Raw genomic sequence first — 18,705 nt, 5'->3', positions numbered from 1 at the left:
TGGTTTGCTTATTTACTTATTAGAAACGCAGCTTAGATTTGTTAAAGACATGTGATGAGGTTGAGAAAGGAACAAAGCTAAACATAAGGATTTTATCCTGTGGCAGGCAATTCCAACTCAGTAGGATCATACAGAAGCTTAGCATTTAGCATTCAAAACACAAGGCTCATCAATGCTTTCTCGTGAAAACTTAGTCTACAATCAACAGTTTCTGCAACCATCTACTATTGAAAGGCTGATGGAAAAGGGGGAGCATGGTGGCCATTGGGGGCAGATTTCTTCTGAAGAGCCTTGAGCGATAATCTCACAGGGTATCTTTTTAAAAAAACATAGAGATAAATGAAAGCAATAAGAAAATAATTCCATTCGGACGAAACTATTTTTCACATTGGTTCAACATAGAGGTTGGGGAATAAAAATACTAGTCATCATGGAATATGTTATAATATCCCATGGCTAGTGGTCAATTATGGGACTATCTCAGTTTTATGAGACTCCTCAAAGAGCACACAAACATACAGGGCTTTGATCTGATTAGTTCAACCCCATAATCTACCTCTATCCATGGAATATCATTGACCTATTCTGTGGAAAAAAATGTAATTTTAAGACAAACAGACACCAATTATTTTGGCTGGTGAAATCAATGTAAGTTGCAAGCCATGTGCAATATTCAGCCTAAGTGTCGGGGGTGGGACATTTCTAATTGGTATATATTGAGAAAAAAATAATCATTTATACAGCAGTTCATGCTAAACTTTAGGGGTAAGAATATGTTTAAAAGGATGAGCTTATGATGGTCTTGCAGTACCATTTATTTGTTTACTTTTGTGGAAAATCTAATTTATTGCTCCATGCGGTGAGGACTCTTCTCTTTCCATCTCATAGCCATGCATGCGGATGCTATTGAAAGAACACAAAAGAAGTATAACTTTCCTTTGTGTGTGTGGCTTCACCGGTGCCAAATGCTAATTTCTAAGAGATGACAAAGAGATAGTACAACTTTTCAGTTATTTCGTTGTGGAACTTGAAAATCCATCCAGATGGGTAAAATTTTCATTTTTGCCTCTGTTCTTTCCTGTGGATTTTTTTTTAAATCCTTTAATTTAATTTGAAGACTTCCATTGCTCCAGGCTGGCCACAATCCATGCAAATGACTGCCTCTTTACTATTTTACCCTTTGCACATACCTACGCATTCTTCTCAGGTTGCAAATGCTTATCACAAAGTCATCACCAAGAATAATGCAACTTCTTCATGAGTAAAGAAGTACATGTATGATTCTGTAACACAGGGATGATAAAACAATGCTTATGAAGCAGTATGCTGCATACTTCCAATTGCTGAACAATGTCCCTGCTTATTGGGTGCCTGTAATCCAGAGAACCAATTGGTTTTCACGAAGGCTCTAAAATCATATGTGACCCTTGTGTGTTAAAAAAAAAAAAAGGTCTGTGGCAACCTGTTATCATTGGTCTATTTCTTCTCACATGTGGAATTATGTGCAGTATGAAGTGAACTGTACTGTATGTGATATAAACCAAGCAGCTCTTTTGTACTGGTTATGACTGGGCTAGCACTTCTATGCAGCCCAGTTCATGTTAGGACATCAACAAATGGTTCTATACATGAAAAGGGTTATGTGCAGAAAACAATTGGCCAGCTTGCATGCATGAGCCTTAAAGTCAACAGTTTGTTTGTGCTTTTTCATCAGCTCCAAGAGCCCATCTGTAATTTGTTTAATAGAGTTGGATCACAGTACCTGGTTGTTTTTTCAATACAATAGAATCAAATGTTTAATACTTAATTGGCAGGGAGTGCATTAAGGAGTTGAGGAGGCTTCTGTCATATCCAGAATAAAGACATTTGGAGATTCCAAGGTGATAAAGTAAATCCTATTCCCGGTATATGAATGCCATCATAAGTTATACTTCTACGTATCAGCCACAGATATCCCAATCCTAAAAATGAAAAGCAACCAAAGAGAATCACAACTAACACCCAATTATTAGTGGATGTTGACCTAGATTTAGATAGCATCTACAAACGACTGTAGATGCTCACTTTATCCTGGGTTTCTTTAATTACTCTCGTTTTCATATCTGAAGAAACATGCTTTCTTTACAATTTTGTTATAATTCCTACCATGTAGTAATCAGCTACTACTTTGTTGCATAGAACACAAGGAAGTGAGCTGCTTCAGAGGCAGATTTAATGAACGCTCTGTGCACCTTGCAATAAGATATTGATCAGCGGTAGTCAGTTTCTGGTGCAGTAGGAAATTTTAAAATTAAAATATTCTACTCTCAACAGATTGAAATATCCCAAATTTTATTTGAACCTCCCTCTAATGACTGCTGCTAGTAGTAGCACTAGTAACACTAGTAAATTCCAGTGCAAAAATATTCCTTCATGTTTGCACAAGTCTGTTTTCTCCAGCTTTTACAGTCCATATTAAGGAAGAGGCAGATTTTCTTTTTCTGAAGAGTTTTGAAGTGATTAAAAGGCTACTGAAAAGAGTAAAATGGGTGCATTTGTGCATCAGATATCAAGCTGTCAACAGTCTAAGAGAAATATTTGATGCTCTTCCTGGGCTTGATGCAACTTTCCAGTGTTTAGAAGTAAGGAACCTGTTCTAGGCTACCAGATGAGCTGAAAGAAGTGAGCTCAGGTCACGTCTAACCAATGTAGTAAAGGTACGATAGAGGATAATATGTCTGTTTGTTGATTAAGGTGATATGAGCCTAAGTACCACACCATTTCATTTAGGATGGTCTAGCTGTCTCTGTTTGGAGGATTCATTAGAACCCACATAACCGACTTCACTATAGAATTGCACTACCTACCTCATAATGGATAGTTTACTTCAATAGAACTGTTTTGCCTTATTGAAGGAAAAAGTGATTCCTGATCTTAGTTGCACAGAAGCAAAATTATTAAGCCAACGAGGTATATTTGAATGCAGTAAAAGTCAGGCAAGATGTTGTGTTTGGTGAGCATATTTGCAGTTTTCAGTGCTTAGCGGGAGCATTTTCGCAAAATGGCTGGCAAAAAAGCACTCACCTACTCACATTCATTGATACGTTCCGTCTCAAAACACCCCCCATGTACCTAATGGCAGGTTAGTGATGGTGCTTCCTGCCATCCCCTCTAATAATTTCTCCTCCCCCTATTTTCAAAATGCAGTCTGTAATCTCATGTCAGTTTTGCCTTTTTCCTGGAACCTCTGCAGTCAGCCACCATTATTATTTCCTAAGAATGCCTGTGGCCCCATGTGAGTCCATAGGAAGTATATATATATATATCTCCCAATGAGAATAACCCTAAACTTTATTCTTCATTAAATGGTAATTCTACCCCAACTCATTCCATGCCCAGAGAGGTATTAGATTTAAGACAAAAATGAAGATATTCCAAGTCGTCAGATTTATAACCTACTTAAATAACTGATATAATAAATATTTATTTGTTTTAATTTGGGGCTAGTTATTGTCATGTTCTTTGGACTGGAGCCCTTGCCCTGCTTGATAACTTTATCAGGACCAAGAGCAGACAATTTGCATTTCAAACCTTTTCAAGAGGGAGAGAAAAAATCACCAGAGATTTCAGGCGAGCAGGCCCTTTGTTTACAAAAAGGAACAAAGACCAAAAAAAGCACAATACTATTTGTTTCAATCACTTAATTTAACACTGTTTGCTGCAATGATGAAGGCATAAGTGTGATTCAGGTCTGCATAGACCAGAGAAAGGGATACATACACATTACATTTCCATGAGTACACCATGAATATGGAGTTTACATAGCAATCTTTCTCCCTTGTGCCTGTTAGATTGGGAAATATTTTTAGAGGTTTCGCTAACTTTATGTTAAACATTTCTCTGCTGAGACTGATGAGGCTGGAGAAACTCACTGTGTGATTGCATGATAGTGTACGATAAGAAGTCTAAAAGCATGATGAGGTTAAGGAGAAAAAGATGGCTGATGGATACAGCTTTATTATATGGAGTTTATCATGCTTATTCACATCTTATAGAGGATCACTTGGGACAGATCCGTTCTGAACTGAAACAGCAAAGCTTAAACAATGATCCGTTGCTTCTTTTCTTTTTTTTTTCTTTTTTTTTTTTTTGAGGCACAAAAGTGAGATTTTTCCAGATTTTAATTGAAAGTCAATTTCATTTGGCTCTCTGCTTTTGCTATGCCAGAGATAGAGAACACAAGTAGAAACTGGACAGAATTTGAAGACTTGTTTACTTATTTCCCAAACTTGCACTGAATTTGAATTATTACTGGAACATGTCATCCAACCTTGATTTAACTTGTCTCCCAAGCATCATCATAATGGTCTAAAATTCTATATTTCTTTATTAAAACATGAGTTTGAGTAGGATACCTTGTGTTTTCTCCTCCAAAATTATCTATACTGAGGGACTAGATTAAAAGATAGGGACTGACCCAAATTAACCCCCCCCCCAGTGGCTGAGGTAGATTAGATCCAGATGTTCCCTGGTTTTAGACTTTCACATTCACCGTGATACTACTGTGGCTGTCTTGTTGTCAGCATATTCCAATTCCATGTCTTTGTACTTAAAAGAAATAACTCAATGATGATGCTGTTTATCATCATCCCAATTTGAAATTCTAGCTTCAGCAATACAATACCGTCTCTGTCTAGGAATGTCTAAAGCCTGGATTCAGTCATGTGTGATTAATAAATATAGGCAACTGTATTACAGTTCCTTAAATACCAAAATTTGGACAATCATTCACTCTGCATGCAATGAAAGCCTAGCAGCAATGTTATGTATTTGACTTTGGAAATTTGTGAATGTGAACATCAGTCACCCAAATGAAACTGGGTAGGAACAAAATGAGCATCTCTCTACCTTGTGGCATTATCCAAATCTATTTGCTTCACTGAAAATGATGCAATGACAGGTCACGTTGACAGCCATCTGATCTTCGATGGTTACTTTCTGCACCAATGCTGATCAACGTCAATGCAGCTGCTCCAAAAAAAACCAAAATCCAAGATAACAATCAGATCAGAATTCGGAATTATGTCTTAAAATCAGAACTTGTAATAAGATGGGAAGCCTAGAGCACTGGTGATTTGAATCCTAGAGCTGATGCTAAAGGTGTATGCTAGGCCAGGGATCTCCAACCATGGCAACTTTAAGACTTGTGGACTTCAGCTCCCATAATTCCTCAGCCAGCTTTACTGTCTGAGGAATTCTGGGAGTTGAAGTCCACAAGTCTTAAAGTTGCCAAATTTGGAACCCCTGTACTAGGCCACTAACAGAAAACAAATGATGGTTAGCTTGCACAACTAGAAAAGGGAGCAAACAATCATTTCATAGGGATCTTTTCAGTGTACTTTTTCTTACTCTCTTACACATGATGTAAACTTCTGCTAAGGTCCTTCTGCATCTGCTATTTTCATTAACTAACCATTCTCACTCTCATGGTCCTTCACATTCATTCCCACTCCATGAATGGCATAGATGATTACCATGTTGCAGTGTTTATTATCTAAGAATGTATCTAAACTCAGGGATTTTAAAGGCTAATGGAGAGAGGTAGTACCCGCATTAAATCTCCCTCTCCCAGCTGTACATTGAATGTAATATAATCTCCTTCAATGTCTGACTTGTGCATAGTGCATTGTAACAGAGCATTGCTATGGTTTTAGTATGATTTCATAGATAGGGCCACTATCTATGATGGGCCGTAAGTACTGCAAGACCACTTCAAGTTCCGAGATACATTTTTGGGAAGTACTGCTGGGAACAAACCTTTTTTTCAGGATTACCCAACTGAAACGTTCCAGACTGGCCTGTAAAGGAGAAACTGCCTGACCTTTTCATACTTATTTTAACTCCTTGGCTTCAGCGGTTAGTAAACCATTGTGCTACCTCATTCATTTTTAGAGATACGAGATATTCTATCTCTAAAAATGGGGGTATTGCCTAGGAGGGAGATCACAGTATTGGCCAGTAAGATTTGAGAGAGGTTATTTGCTGAAAGATCTTTACTGGGACCTACACTTCCTGGAGGGATCCAATTCAACACACTGGTGAGTAACTACTCACAGGTAGGTTGGGTTTAAGGGCCTTTGGGTTTAGTGTGCTAAGCTAAAATTTATCTAGATAAGCTCTATTGCTAGAAGGATGACATTGAATCACACACTTAGATACACGCATAAGATAATTCTAAGTTATGAAAAGCAATATTACTTTTTGGTTCAAAAAGCTAAAAGTATAAAGTTTTGAGATAGTTAAAATCAGCTTCTGTGTAGAAACAACTGAAGTCTTTACATGTTCTTCATGTTTCTCTTTTTCTCTCTTTCTCACTATTTGCTTTATTTATTTGTTTATTTATTTATTTACTCCTATATGTTGCTTCCAACTTATATATGTTACAGACTGTCACATTTTATATTCTGAAGTTTTTCTTCAATTGTCATCAACCTGAGTTCCATACTGGGCAACAGAAGGACATTAGAGTACACTTCTTTAAATCCAAAACAACAAGGGATATCACAGGCTGTAGGTAAACTCCACTGAGATTGTGACACACACACAAATCCTGATGAAAAAGGTATAAATACCAAAAGAAAAAGTAAGTACTTGATGCAACACGGCACTAATTGGCTATGTTGCTCTCTTTAGTACTATCTGCATGGAAAATAAGTTAGGATGCATAGCTCTCCAGCAGAATAATTCCAAAATGTATCCGCTGTAAGAGGATTCCACTACTGCTTTCAAAATCACTTCTGTCATAGCTTGAAGCTGTACTTGTATCCATCATCTTTCTAAGCTGTCATTTTCTCACGTCATCATTAATTGTCTGGGTTTTCTTGTCTCTTCTGTAATTCTTCTCTGTTATACTTAATGGCAAATGTGCTACTCTACCTTTAACAATCAAAATGAGTCCATGGTTTTCAGTGGAACTACTCCTAAGAGAGGGTACTTAGCACCAGAATGAGCCATCTCCTTCCACAGCAAACAATGGAGCAGAGTTGGAGTCCTTTTGGAATTCCACTGGAGTTCTGGTACACATAAATATCTAATGTTTATTTCTGAGCACAGTCTGCTGCACAAGGCAGACAAATTCAGACCTAGAGCCTGACTGAAAATGTCCCTTTTGTTTTCAATGAAGCAAATCTTGATAGTGCTTTTGTGTTTATTTCTCAACAAAAGAGAAATAAATATATGGACGTATCATTCTGAATGCAGAAGGTTGGATCCTAATTTATCATATATTAGTTGAGGCTAACATAAGCCACGTTGGTTAAAGTATTAGTAACTAAAAACAATTCCATTAGAAATACACAGAAAAATAAGGGATGCGGTGGGAAGAAGAGCAAACTAAAAGGATATTAACAATTCAGCTCTAAAAAAAAAATCAGCTCAAGAACCCCAAAATTCTAAACTTAACAGTGTAAAGTGCAATTTCACAAAACTGAGTTAAATGTACAATTGTTAGAATTTTACCACGTCTAATAAAACCATATATATAATCAAACAAATATTTTCATTTGGAACTAAACTAATAGCTAAATAACTTAATCTCAGTTAACGGATAAACAAAAATTGATTTCTACGAAGAAAGAAACTCCTATTTTAAGTTAATTTTAAAAATTCTTTATTTTAAAAAATATTTTTAAAATTTGGTTCCATTGTGTCAGGTCTGGTCTTTGGGAATTATACAGATAAATGCCCACCATCTCAACCTGCTACAACCAATAATTCATATTTCTTCCAAGATAGTCCAGGCAACAGGTAAATCCCATTGATCCACCTGCTCTATTCTCTTTCTTTCCACTTTCCTCAATTTTGCCAAGCATAGTTATTTTTTCTACTCCATTGCCTGCTCACATCTATAGCCCAAAGTAAATGTGACTTTCTGCTTTTTGGTCATCGTTTCAAGTGACTAATCAGGACATCATTTCATCCAGCGGCAACAGGATTTTCTTGAAGTCCATGGTACTTAATAATGGTTTCTAAATCTATTATTTAAATCATTTATGTTCAATCTTTTGATCTCTCTCAATGTCCAGCTTTCAGAGTTACATATTACTCCTAAGTAATATGTTACTAAAGTTTAGCTTTACTAAAGTAAAGCTAAAGTATAGCTAAGTAATATGTTACTAAAATAAAGCTGTTGCTTTAATTATTCTGATTTTTGTAGTCACAGATCCTTGATCTTGTCTAACCTTTCTTCTCATGAATCAAACTACTCGTCCGTTTTCATTTCTGAGTCCCCGAAAATCAAAACTATCATCTACATTCACTCACTTGCATCAACTGTGAGTTCATTAGTGAGCCAGCTGACGTTACCTTTGTAACTTTAATCTTTAACTTTAATCCACATTGTTCGCTTTCCAGGTTTGCTTATTTAATGAGCTCATTTCAGCTTTTTTGCTTCAGCTAAGGAAATAGTCTTGTCTAGTCTACTCATTTCTAAGAGTAGGTAATTTGTGCTTTCTTCTGCATCTCCCTCCAGTATATCCTCTTCCTACATATTTCTGACCATGGAGCTGTTAGCTATTTAAATGCTGCTTCTCCACTTCTTCACTGACTCTTCACTTTGTAAGGGAGTCAATTGTTGTCTCTGAAAATGTTTCTGTTGTTTATAATCCTATTGGTAAAGGACTGTGGTAGATATATTTATTCACTAACTTCATGTCTAGGAAGATTCTCAGTCATCCAGGTCATGGTTGTCCCAAAGGTGCTTTTTCAAAAGGCAACTAGATTCTCTTTGTTTTTCCTTGGATATGTTTCACTTCTCCTCCAAGAAGATTCTTCAGGTCTGATTAAATGATGGAGAGTGGAAGGATTTATATTCTTTGAAGTCATCTGGTTGTTAGCCCTCTCCCTGAGAATCATTGAGGCCACTTGGACATTTAGGGTCACCTAAATAGCGCAAAGGGCTGTTTCAGCAGTTCTAAGAAGGTTCCGCAGCTGTTTGTACTATTCAGGTGATCCGAAGGGCACAGATAAACCTCCAAGCGACCTCAGCGACTTTGAAGTACCCAATCTTTTCTAAAGTTGTACTTCCTACTAAATGCAAGTTGCAGTAGAAGTTGTCAGTGTTTTCCGCCACTACATTTGTAGAGGCGACATACATTTATATAACATTGTTATTCACCAGACATTAATTCTAGCAGATAATATCCTAACATTTATAACCAAGCCATTCATTATTGGTTACAAAACTGTTGAAAAATATTAACTCTTTCTTTACATGCCTTTCTTTACATGCCTGAAATACTTACCATATGGTCATCTTGATTTATAGTAACTAATCTGTCCCATTTAAATTTACAAATGCCAAACCATCCATTTAGTAGGCTTTGTTTCTCTTTTGACCATTTCAATTTTCCTTGGTTCATACTTCTCACATTATGTTTTCCAAATTGTATATGTCCTTGAAAAATGAGGACCTCCTCTTTTAGTACAGGCATCATCAGTGGTCAGGCTCTCTTACAGCTTTGGTCTGGTCATATCATCACCTCTGGTTCCTTTCCGGTAATTATCGGGACTTCCTTCCAACATGAGATTTTCATCATCTGGTATAAATTTGTTTCACTTTTCAGCCACGTTCATATAATTGTCTTCGCTTTAGTACATAAGTGGTTTGCCATTGTCTTCTACCAGATTTGATTTTGGAATTCATCCTTCTAAGTGGATTGGCTTTCAACTCATCTGCAGGGCCCCATGTTCCCTCATGCCTGTCACGGATCATCTTAATCTCCTTATCATCAGAGATGACCCTCCAACTCCACCAGTGCTACTCTTTGATAATATTAAAGTTACCAAGCCATCTCATCATGTCAAGTTTCTAATAAACAGTAGGCATAACGTAGCTTATTACTCTGTTAATATTAAGTTAAAATATTGTAAGCTTTCTTGGCACATCTCCTAAGGTGTTGGATGAATTTTTTATTTTAGATTGCATTATCTGCATTTCTGGCTTCAATAAAGTGCTTTTCTGAATTCTAAATCACAAATGCAGATTTAGAAAGAACAGTCAGTATTCTTTATAACTTGTGACCACAGTGATGGTGCAAATAATCTCTTGATAGAGTTTACAATTGCTCATTAGTGAAAATGCACAGATGAAATCATTCAACTGATGGGACAAATCTCATCCAATTGTCAGTTATCCTAGTGATTATCCCTTAAAATGTTCCTTCCCTTTTAGGTTTTGATCTCCATTTCGTTCCATAACAACTCTTCTCTCAAATCAAAAGGGTCATGATCTTTGGTCCCTCTTCATCTGGTGACCTCATGATGCTCACATCTATTGATACTTGGAAACCAAACAATTTTTATGTTTTGAAGTGTGGTCCTGATATTAAAAGTAGCTGCCCAGTAGCTGTTTGGGTTTTTTTTTTTAAAAAAAAAGTCACACAAGTATTCTTAGAGTAGAGGAATTATTTTTTATGTTGTGTTGATTTGAAGCATTATGCTTTCTAACACAGCTGTACAATGCTTTGTGTTTTATTGCCATGCCAACTGAAGAAAACATGCAGCTGCTTTAAAGCATGCAAAAAGATGGAGCATTCTCACTCCTATGTGTTTTTGGGACTCTAATTCAAAGCACAGGCCTAATGTGTTAAACCTTTTGCAATTGAGCATATAGTGCTCAGTTTGGTTTCATTTAAAAAATATATATCTTATATTTTGTATTTACAGAATTTGCAAGAGGAAAGAAGCAGAGGCATGGGGCCATGCTTTTGATTTTTTTTTTTTTCATTTTCTCTTTGCAAACACAAGCAAACAAAATATAATAGAAAGCAATAAACATGAATTGGATCTCCATTATATTTTGAAGAATTACATGAGTCAAATATTATACAAAGATAAACATAACAATATCCCTTATCAAGAAGATAATAATTGCCCTTTATATTTTTCCTCTACTGATATAACTCAGATTCACTAATTAGTTTTCAAACTCAGGCTTCACTCACCGAAATCATCTGGATATAACAGGGGTTGATATTTGAGCTTTTCTGGCTCTTTTAGGTTCATTTCTTATTTATTTCCAGGTATAGGCAGCCATTGTTGCTAAATCAGAAAATTGAGAACTGTGGATTAAGGAAAATGGACACAGGCCATTGATTGTTGATTCTGATGTAATGTCTAGATTCCTTCCTTGAATTCAGAATTCAAGTGTGAATCAAGTGAGTGGAGGATAAATGTTGGGCATCACGAAGTTGTTTTACGAGATGTCCAGATATCTTTTTCTTAAATCATTTTAAAAAGAGGCTGAAATTTCCAGTATCAAACATGGTTTAAGAGTTCAATTGTCTTAGCATAGTTCATATGCTGTGTGTTTAAAAAATAAACACACAATACCCAGTTTATAAAAGTGCCATTTCATGCAATTGTTCCTCTTTTTCTGGAGGATTTAATTAATCATTTTTTTAAAACAACCATGTATTATTTATTAAAAGTAATTATTTATATCCTACCAAAAGTCCACAAGCTCCCTTGTCTTAGCCCCTTTTATTTGTTGTGATTTAATTGCTCTATTCTGTGGTAGAAGTTCAGGGTAAGTGTTTCTTAAAAATACTTTTTGAGAAAAAATATAATTCTCCATGATAATTTACAAAATACTGCCATTTCCTTCTAAAGAATGGCAAAACATGTACAAAGATCCAAACTATCTGAAAATCCAAGTATTACTTTTCGATTGGATGAAAATATTAACAAAAATGTGAATGATATAGTAAAAAATGAAGCAATCTGTATTTCCAAGCAGGTAACATAGAAAACATAGGTCCGGGATTGGTAAATTTTTCAGGTGGCAGATGCCATTAAACAATTTTACACAATGACACAAATCACAAGAAAAATAGAATTAACATCATAAAATTTTCACAAGTTCCTCCAACCTCATGACATGCTGGCAATCTCACTATGAAATCTGTGGAGATTTCAGCATTTGCACCTAAGATCTCGTGATATTTCAATATTCTGACCTGAAATCTTACAAGGTTCTGAAGAACATTATACTCTCTAATGAATTAGCAACCTCACTGAAATTTTAGCTTTTACATTAAGTTTTAGTTTTGCATTTAAAAAAGTGGTTGCTTGGATATTCCCTGGAGATGTTACAAGCTTAGTGCTATTGCCAGTTGTCATTAGGTTTTGAATCCAGTTATAGTAAAGTTAAGGCGAATCAGGGACTTGGCACTATCCATTTATAACTGCTTGATCCAACAGACTTCAATTTTTTAAAAAAAAGCCAAGGAGAAACTATAATTGATATAGTGCAAACTCAGTATACTAATTTGGTAAGGCACAATATAATGACATGTCAGGCTATTTCTGTACTATCATGTCTTCCAGGTAACCGTAAAGATAAATGTACAATAGTTAACTGCTAAATAAGTTATACAGTCTGTACAGCAGGTATAAACTACAGAATTGTAAAAATCAAAAGTAATTCTACTTACTACCAATTCTATTTATTATACAAGGTAGGAGGTAGATTCAGAGCATCCTTACCTAACATTTTCTAACAGGAATAAGAAAGGAGATCAACTTAGGAAGAAACATTATTATTACCATTATTATTAAATTTATTTGCTACGCATCTCACAGTTTGAGACATCCTAATGTTATTTGAATATGTTATGCTCTTAAAATTATTTAAGTCTCACAAAGTTTTCAAATTATTTACTGATAAATACACGTGTTTGTTACATGGTCTCTTATAAATGAGGAGATTGGTTTTACTAATTACCCATTATGAATCAATGAAACTATAGGCTGTGTTAGACAAGTTTGAGCATTAATTTCTGGCATAAGAACATAATATATTAGGCTCCATCAATTTCCTCTTTCGCTAAAACTGGGTAGAGACACTTCTATGTCTATCTGGCTATCTTTATGTAATAAGCATTGTGCAACTGAACATTTAAATGGTGCAATTATAGTGTGTCAGTTCCTCTGAAAAAAGTTACTTTTACATAAAGTGATTCCTTCTTGGCCACAGTGAACTATGCCATATTTCACCTATATTCTTAATATACTAATTTGCACTTTAGTAAAAATTTAAAAGAGCACTTTAAATTGCTTTGAGATTGTGAAGCAAGTCACACAGAGGAAACAAAGTCAGTTCTCTTTAAAAACATGTAGATGGAAACATGTTTACAAGCCATTTATAATCATGTGTCATGTATGTTTGTTTTTCAATCTCATTTGATTATCCGGAGATACCCAGTATTCTCTGCTGCCATAGAATTATGTGGGGCAAGGCAAGGGGTGGGGGGAAGAACCATCAGTTAACTTCTCAGCACATGGATTTTTACTGTGAAAAAAAATCTATGTTCTGCTATCACATTTTCATTGCATGCTACGTGTGTCTGCGTAAAATGAGTGCCACTGTTTTGTATATACCAGTGGTTCTCAACCTGTGGGTCGGGACCCTTTGGGGGTCAAACAACCCTTTCACAGGGTTGCCTAAGACCATCAGAAAACACATATTTTCGATGGTCTTAGTAACCGAGACACCAATTTTATGGTTGGGGGTCACCACAACATGAGGAACTGTATTAAAGGGTCGTGGCATTGGGAAGGTTGAGAATCACTGGTATATACGGAAATGGATAATTTTGTTCAAAATTCACACTGGGGGAAAAAAATGTAAGACAGCAAAACCAGAAGTTACTCCAATACCATAATCTGAATCATTGTGAGTGCCAGCCTCAAAAAAATCTTGCTAGTTCTAGGCAGCTAGATGAGGAACAGATCATGTGGGTGCCAGCTTCCATTCTACTAGATATATTCACATTTTTAATTAAAGGCTTCTCACAAAGTTAGGAGCCATGTTTCTAGCAAGCTAACATTCTCTTTTTTCTGTTTTTCCCCCCATTAACATTTTTCCTTTAAACAAGAGTGTCTCACACTTCACCAAGCTACCCAGGACAAATGTGTTCATTTTCCTCTTTCCCCACCCCCACCCCAATACTCTTACCACCTAGTCGTGGAACTCTGCTAAGAGATTTCATGTCAAAAAAAGCATGCTTAGTGTTTCAATAGGCTTCTGCTTATATGTTTGAAGATTCGAAACTGAATGGGGAGGTGGCCAAGGCGGCGCTGGCAAATGAAGACTGTCCCCACATAGACCAGGCTATGTCGCCTGAGGAAGGTCTACCATTAACCCGTCCTGGCACTCGGCAGAAATATGGACCTTGCTTCCTCTTATCAACCGGGGAATATCCCTGCCCGCCTGATGGAGGAATAAGAAAGGGTATGTAGATAAGGTCAGCTAATCACATAGATAGTAAGTTAGTTTAAGATAATGATTTATTGAACAATATTAAGGTTGTTTGAGAATATTGGTTTTTTGCGCTAAAAGTAACAGTTAGACATCTTAACCCAGGCAAGAATTGGAGATGGTTGAAATTTGCACTTGTGTACTCTTTGAGGATAATTCCACCTGATAAGGATGTCTGACATGTTCTTTCATTGTGCTTTATGACCTTGGTGGTCATATGACTCCACTTCAGATTTCTTCCATTATTTTTGTTATTATGGCACTGCTGGGCCAGTCTGGTGCCAACTCTTTCATCACCACCGATATTTTCAGCCTTATAGTTTTGCTGTTAGTTCCTTCTTTAACTTTTCTTTCCTGTAAGGTTTGCAGAGGCAAAAAGGAAGGTCCTTTGTGGCAAATGCAGGTTTTTGCAGTGGAAAAGTGGTTAAAACATCTCTTTGCCATTTCTCCTGGCAGACGCTCAAGTCCCTAATGGGCTTCAGGATCCTAGGTTGAGAACCACCAAGTTAAGAAAAGCTCCATCGTCAAGCAGACTAGTCATCAAGGAATAGCATCTCTTCCTGCTTATCCCTGAAACACATGAAAATATTATACTGTTGAAGTTAGTAATTAGTAGCTAATTGGACAATGCAGGCATATTGTATTATTTGCCCACTTCTTTACTTTATGATATCTAAGTGAAAATTCCTCGATAAATTAAAAGGGCATAAATGCTTTATAGTTCAGAAAAATAGCCACCATTGAAGTTCTACCATCATTTTATGCTCCCTTGTTCAGTTATATTAACTGACGTTGAATTTTTGTTTTGTACTGCAGTTTATTACTGAACTCCCTGAATATTTCTTACAATATTGTCTGCACGTATGAAAGGAAAATAAGCAAATGGTGGCGTATTTAATCTTAAATCCAGGAGAATTAAAATAGCAATGTCTTAAGGTCACACCTATGATAACATTAACAAGTGCATATTTAGAACTAAAAAACCCTATATTTTCCTCATTTAAGTCAGCATAGGCAAAGGCTCTGTTGTGGCCATGGTGCTTCAAATGAGCAGTTCCCTCATATTGAACAGGACACTTAATGTGCTATACTCAGTTAAGTAAATGCAGAGCCTCAACTTACGTTTTGGATGATTGTCACAAAAACCTTGTGGATTGCAGCTGCAGAATATAATAATATTTCTACAGACCCTGCAAAAACTGGAGTGTGGCACAAATCAGTTCTTTACCAAACCTGTAGGATGCATTGCATGTTGACAGAAAAAAAGGGGGGTGACTATAGAGCAGGGGTGTCTAACTTGCGGGCCATGGGCCAGATGCATTCATGCACTGGGCACACCCATGCCCAGTTTAGTAAAGGGGGGGGAAGTCATGATATGTCACCTGACGACGCTAAGACAACGCGGGTTTGACACCCCTGCTATAGAGTATACTTAATTATAATTTCACCATTTACTAATGATAAGATATAGGAGGATCACTGTACTTTCATATGAACGTTTTTGCTTAAGTTTACCTTTGTAGCAAAAGTGTTTAATACCTGATTCTATACTGCATACAGGTTGGTCATTTTTCATTCAGCTTGAGCCCTGGTTCTTGGTTCAGTGCTTTGTGAGTTTGCTTCTAACAGGTTCTGCTTTTAGGACTGACAAATGGACAATTCTCACAAAGCAACTGAAAGAATGAGGCTCCACCAAGTTGATTGAAAGTGTGGCCAGCTGGTCGAAGGGATGATAAATGTCAGCATATTGTTGGCCTGTGTTGGGGTGGGTGGGGGAATATTATCAAGGACGCCTTTAGTGTTTCTACAGATTTTCATTCCATAGATTGCATAACAATGCCTCTGATTTGCTGAGCTGTTTGGTGCATGATTTAAAAAAAACTGGCAGAGGGAAGAGGAAACCAAATGCATGCAAAAATGCTGGTAAACAAATTGAGTAGTATCTCTATAGCAACAGAACTATAAATGCTTTTGATGGCAGGGGTGGGGAGATAGAGACATTTTTAGTATCAGATAACACAATGTAAAATGCCAAAGGTTCAGTACAATCACATACAACACAGTGACTTGGTAGTGTGACAGTTTCTCTATGACAGATTGAGGGTTTGCATTTATTTATTTCCAACTCCTCTATATCATAGCAGGGGGGCCATTGAAACATAGGAATGTTTTTTTTTTCTTCCACCATTTCTAGCCAAGGCCATGTTGCAAGGGATACTACTCTTAGCATGTCAAAGCATGAAAGATGATGCTGCTGCAATGAGGCTGTACTTTATTGAATTTGACCATTCTGTTGTTGATCCAATATTCTGTGATTTTACCTTTTTTTTTTCTTTTAAAAGAAGGTTTTGAGATGTTATAAGCCTTAACAGCTTAGTTTGCAGACATGGAAAAATGGTATAAAGATTCTGCAAGCCTGGAATTCTTTGAACTTCATGAGACATCCTTGGTCTCCCATTCCGTAGTGTGGATCAGTAGCAAAGAATGGTCTTCTAGATTCTAGTATTCTAATCATAAAGCTAATAAAAAGAGGGAAAAGCAATGATTTCTCATTAGCTTATGTGGTGTCACTTGTAAGCAGATCGACGTTTGAAAGTATCACGGCTTTTGGTAGCATCTCATGGGGTTGATGTTACTACTGGTGTAGTAACACTTATCTTAGCCAGCTCCTTCATCATGTAGAGCTAAAATTGACACTATTAGTTGCTTTGGTGGGCCATAACACTGCATGTTATTGGTACATAAGATGCTAAGCTGGAGGCACCACAAAGTTTCTTGTGGTGGTGCACCCCATCCTGGTATGTGCTTTTTTCGGCTAATGGTAGATCCACTGGCTTTTTGGATGTGGGTTAGATTGTCATATAGTCCAATGCTGAAACTTGCCAATGACTTAAGATTTTTGCTTTTCTCAGGATATTGTTGAGCCATAGGAACCTTACAAGAGTGTGAGCAAAGTACAAGCAGTAGGACAAAATTTTGCATGGTGTCTCTTCTATGTTGAAAGCAATAAGATACACTGTAGAGAGGTCTCTAGCTGGCTGGCTGACTGCATGGGAAAAAAATACATATTGGCGGGGAAGAAAATTGGCTGCCTCTGCATGTAGCTCTTTCTCCTTTATCCTCCTTGCTATAAAACACCCAGCTTGGTTTGAAAAGCACAGGAGAGAAGCTCAAGTATTGATTATATTCTTTACATGCAGATCTTTGCAAAGAAAGTCCTGTCATTGCTAAATATATGCCAACAGAGGCAGTCAAAGTGACTTGACATGGAGAAAACGAGATGGACAATGATGGCTTATAAACGTCTGGGTGGAACTGTGCAGGCATAGAAGACCTCTTCTTTGGACAAATGTAATCTCCCTCCATGCAAGTTTGCAGGATGATATATGTGGTTTCAAACAGGGAGACGTGCAGGATTTCTCTATGGCCAGAATGTATCAAATGACAGATTTTTTCCGTTGTTGTTTCATAGCATGAATTGCATGAAAAAAAAAAAAAAGAAAACCCCTGAGATTGTACAAGTTAACTTATTTTACTATTAAGGGGGTGTTTGGGGGGGGGCGGGGGGAGATAAAGTAATATATTTTCCTTCAAAGCTCTTTACTTTTACATATGTTGTAGTAGCAAACTGTAAAAGATATTCTAAAGCCGTACATTCCTTTGCAATGGATTGTTTATTTGTATACATGATCACAAGGGTGGATGGTTTAAAAAGTGCAATTGGCAGTCACATTGACCATGCCTTCATAAATTCATCATGCAGAACAATGAAGCCCAAGAACTTTTCATCCAACTAGACTTGTGTAAAATGTACAAACAATCTTCTTTTCTTGTCTGTTTTTGTTGGCATGCTTGTGAAATCTGGGACCAGTTTTTGATCCTGATGGAAATAGCTGGTCTAAACTAATTTTCCAGCTCTGTACTTTATTGGTGTATAGATCCAGTGTGAAGACCCTTTATGACAAATTGTTTATATTAAGTGATCAGTAAAGAATTCAACCAAAAAAGGAACCAACATTGGGTTTTTTTTAAAGCAACAACAGCAACACCTGGGGATTTACAATATACAAATCAGGAAACTACTTCGATATAAACTTATCTCTGAGTTTCAAGAAACAACAAAATGGCATTGTATGCAATTTAGGATTCTGAATAAAATGCATGCGCAATGTTATGCAAAATAATTCTAGCATGAAATAAATTTTGTATAATGGTTTCAATGCCTGCTGTTTAGTGTAAATCAGAATTCCTTTCTGAAATGTTCAGAAAATCCCAAAGAAAATGTTTTTGAAATTGTAAATAAATACCATGCAAAGATTCCCAATGGAACAATCAAAGAGAAAAAGCTTGCTTATGCTTTGCTTATAAGATGGTAAACTGGTGAGTGCCTAAGGAAGTCACCTCCC

General features: G+C 36.6%; 1 protein-coding gene across 1 annotated transcript in view; it reads left to right on the top strand.

The window, feature by feature from the left end:
- KCNC1 (potassium voltage-gated channel subfamily C member 1) overlaps positions 1–17,564 on the top strand; it is a 142,712-nt gene extending 125,148 nt beyond the window's left edge. The window contains exons 4-5 of the mRNA XM_032229700.1: positions 14,084–14,272; positions 17,500–17,564. Coding sequence (XP_032085591.1) covers positions 14,084–14,272; positions 17,500–17,564 — 254 coding nt within the window. The remainder of the gene's footprint in view (positions 1–14,083; positions 14,273–17,499) is intronic.
- The last annotated feature ends 1,141 nt before the right edge of the window (positions 17,565–18,705 follow it).

Source organism: Thamnophis elegans, chromosome 1, assembly GCF_009769535.1.
Source record: "Thamnophis elegans isolate rThaEle1 chromosome 1, rThaEle1.pri, whole genome shotgun sequence".
Classification (NCBI taxonomy): Eukaryota; Metazoa; Chordata; class Lepidosauria; order Squamata; family Colubridae; genus Thamnophis; species Thamnophis elegans.
The sequence above is the reverse complement of the archived record's forward strand: the minus strand, read 5'-3'. Positions and strand labels throughout refer to the sequence as shown.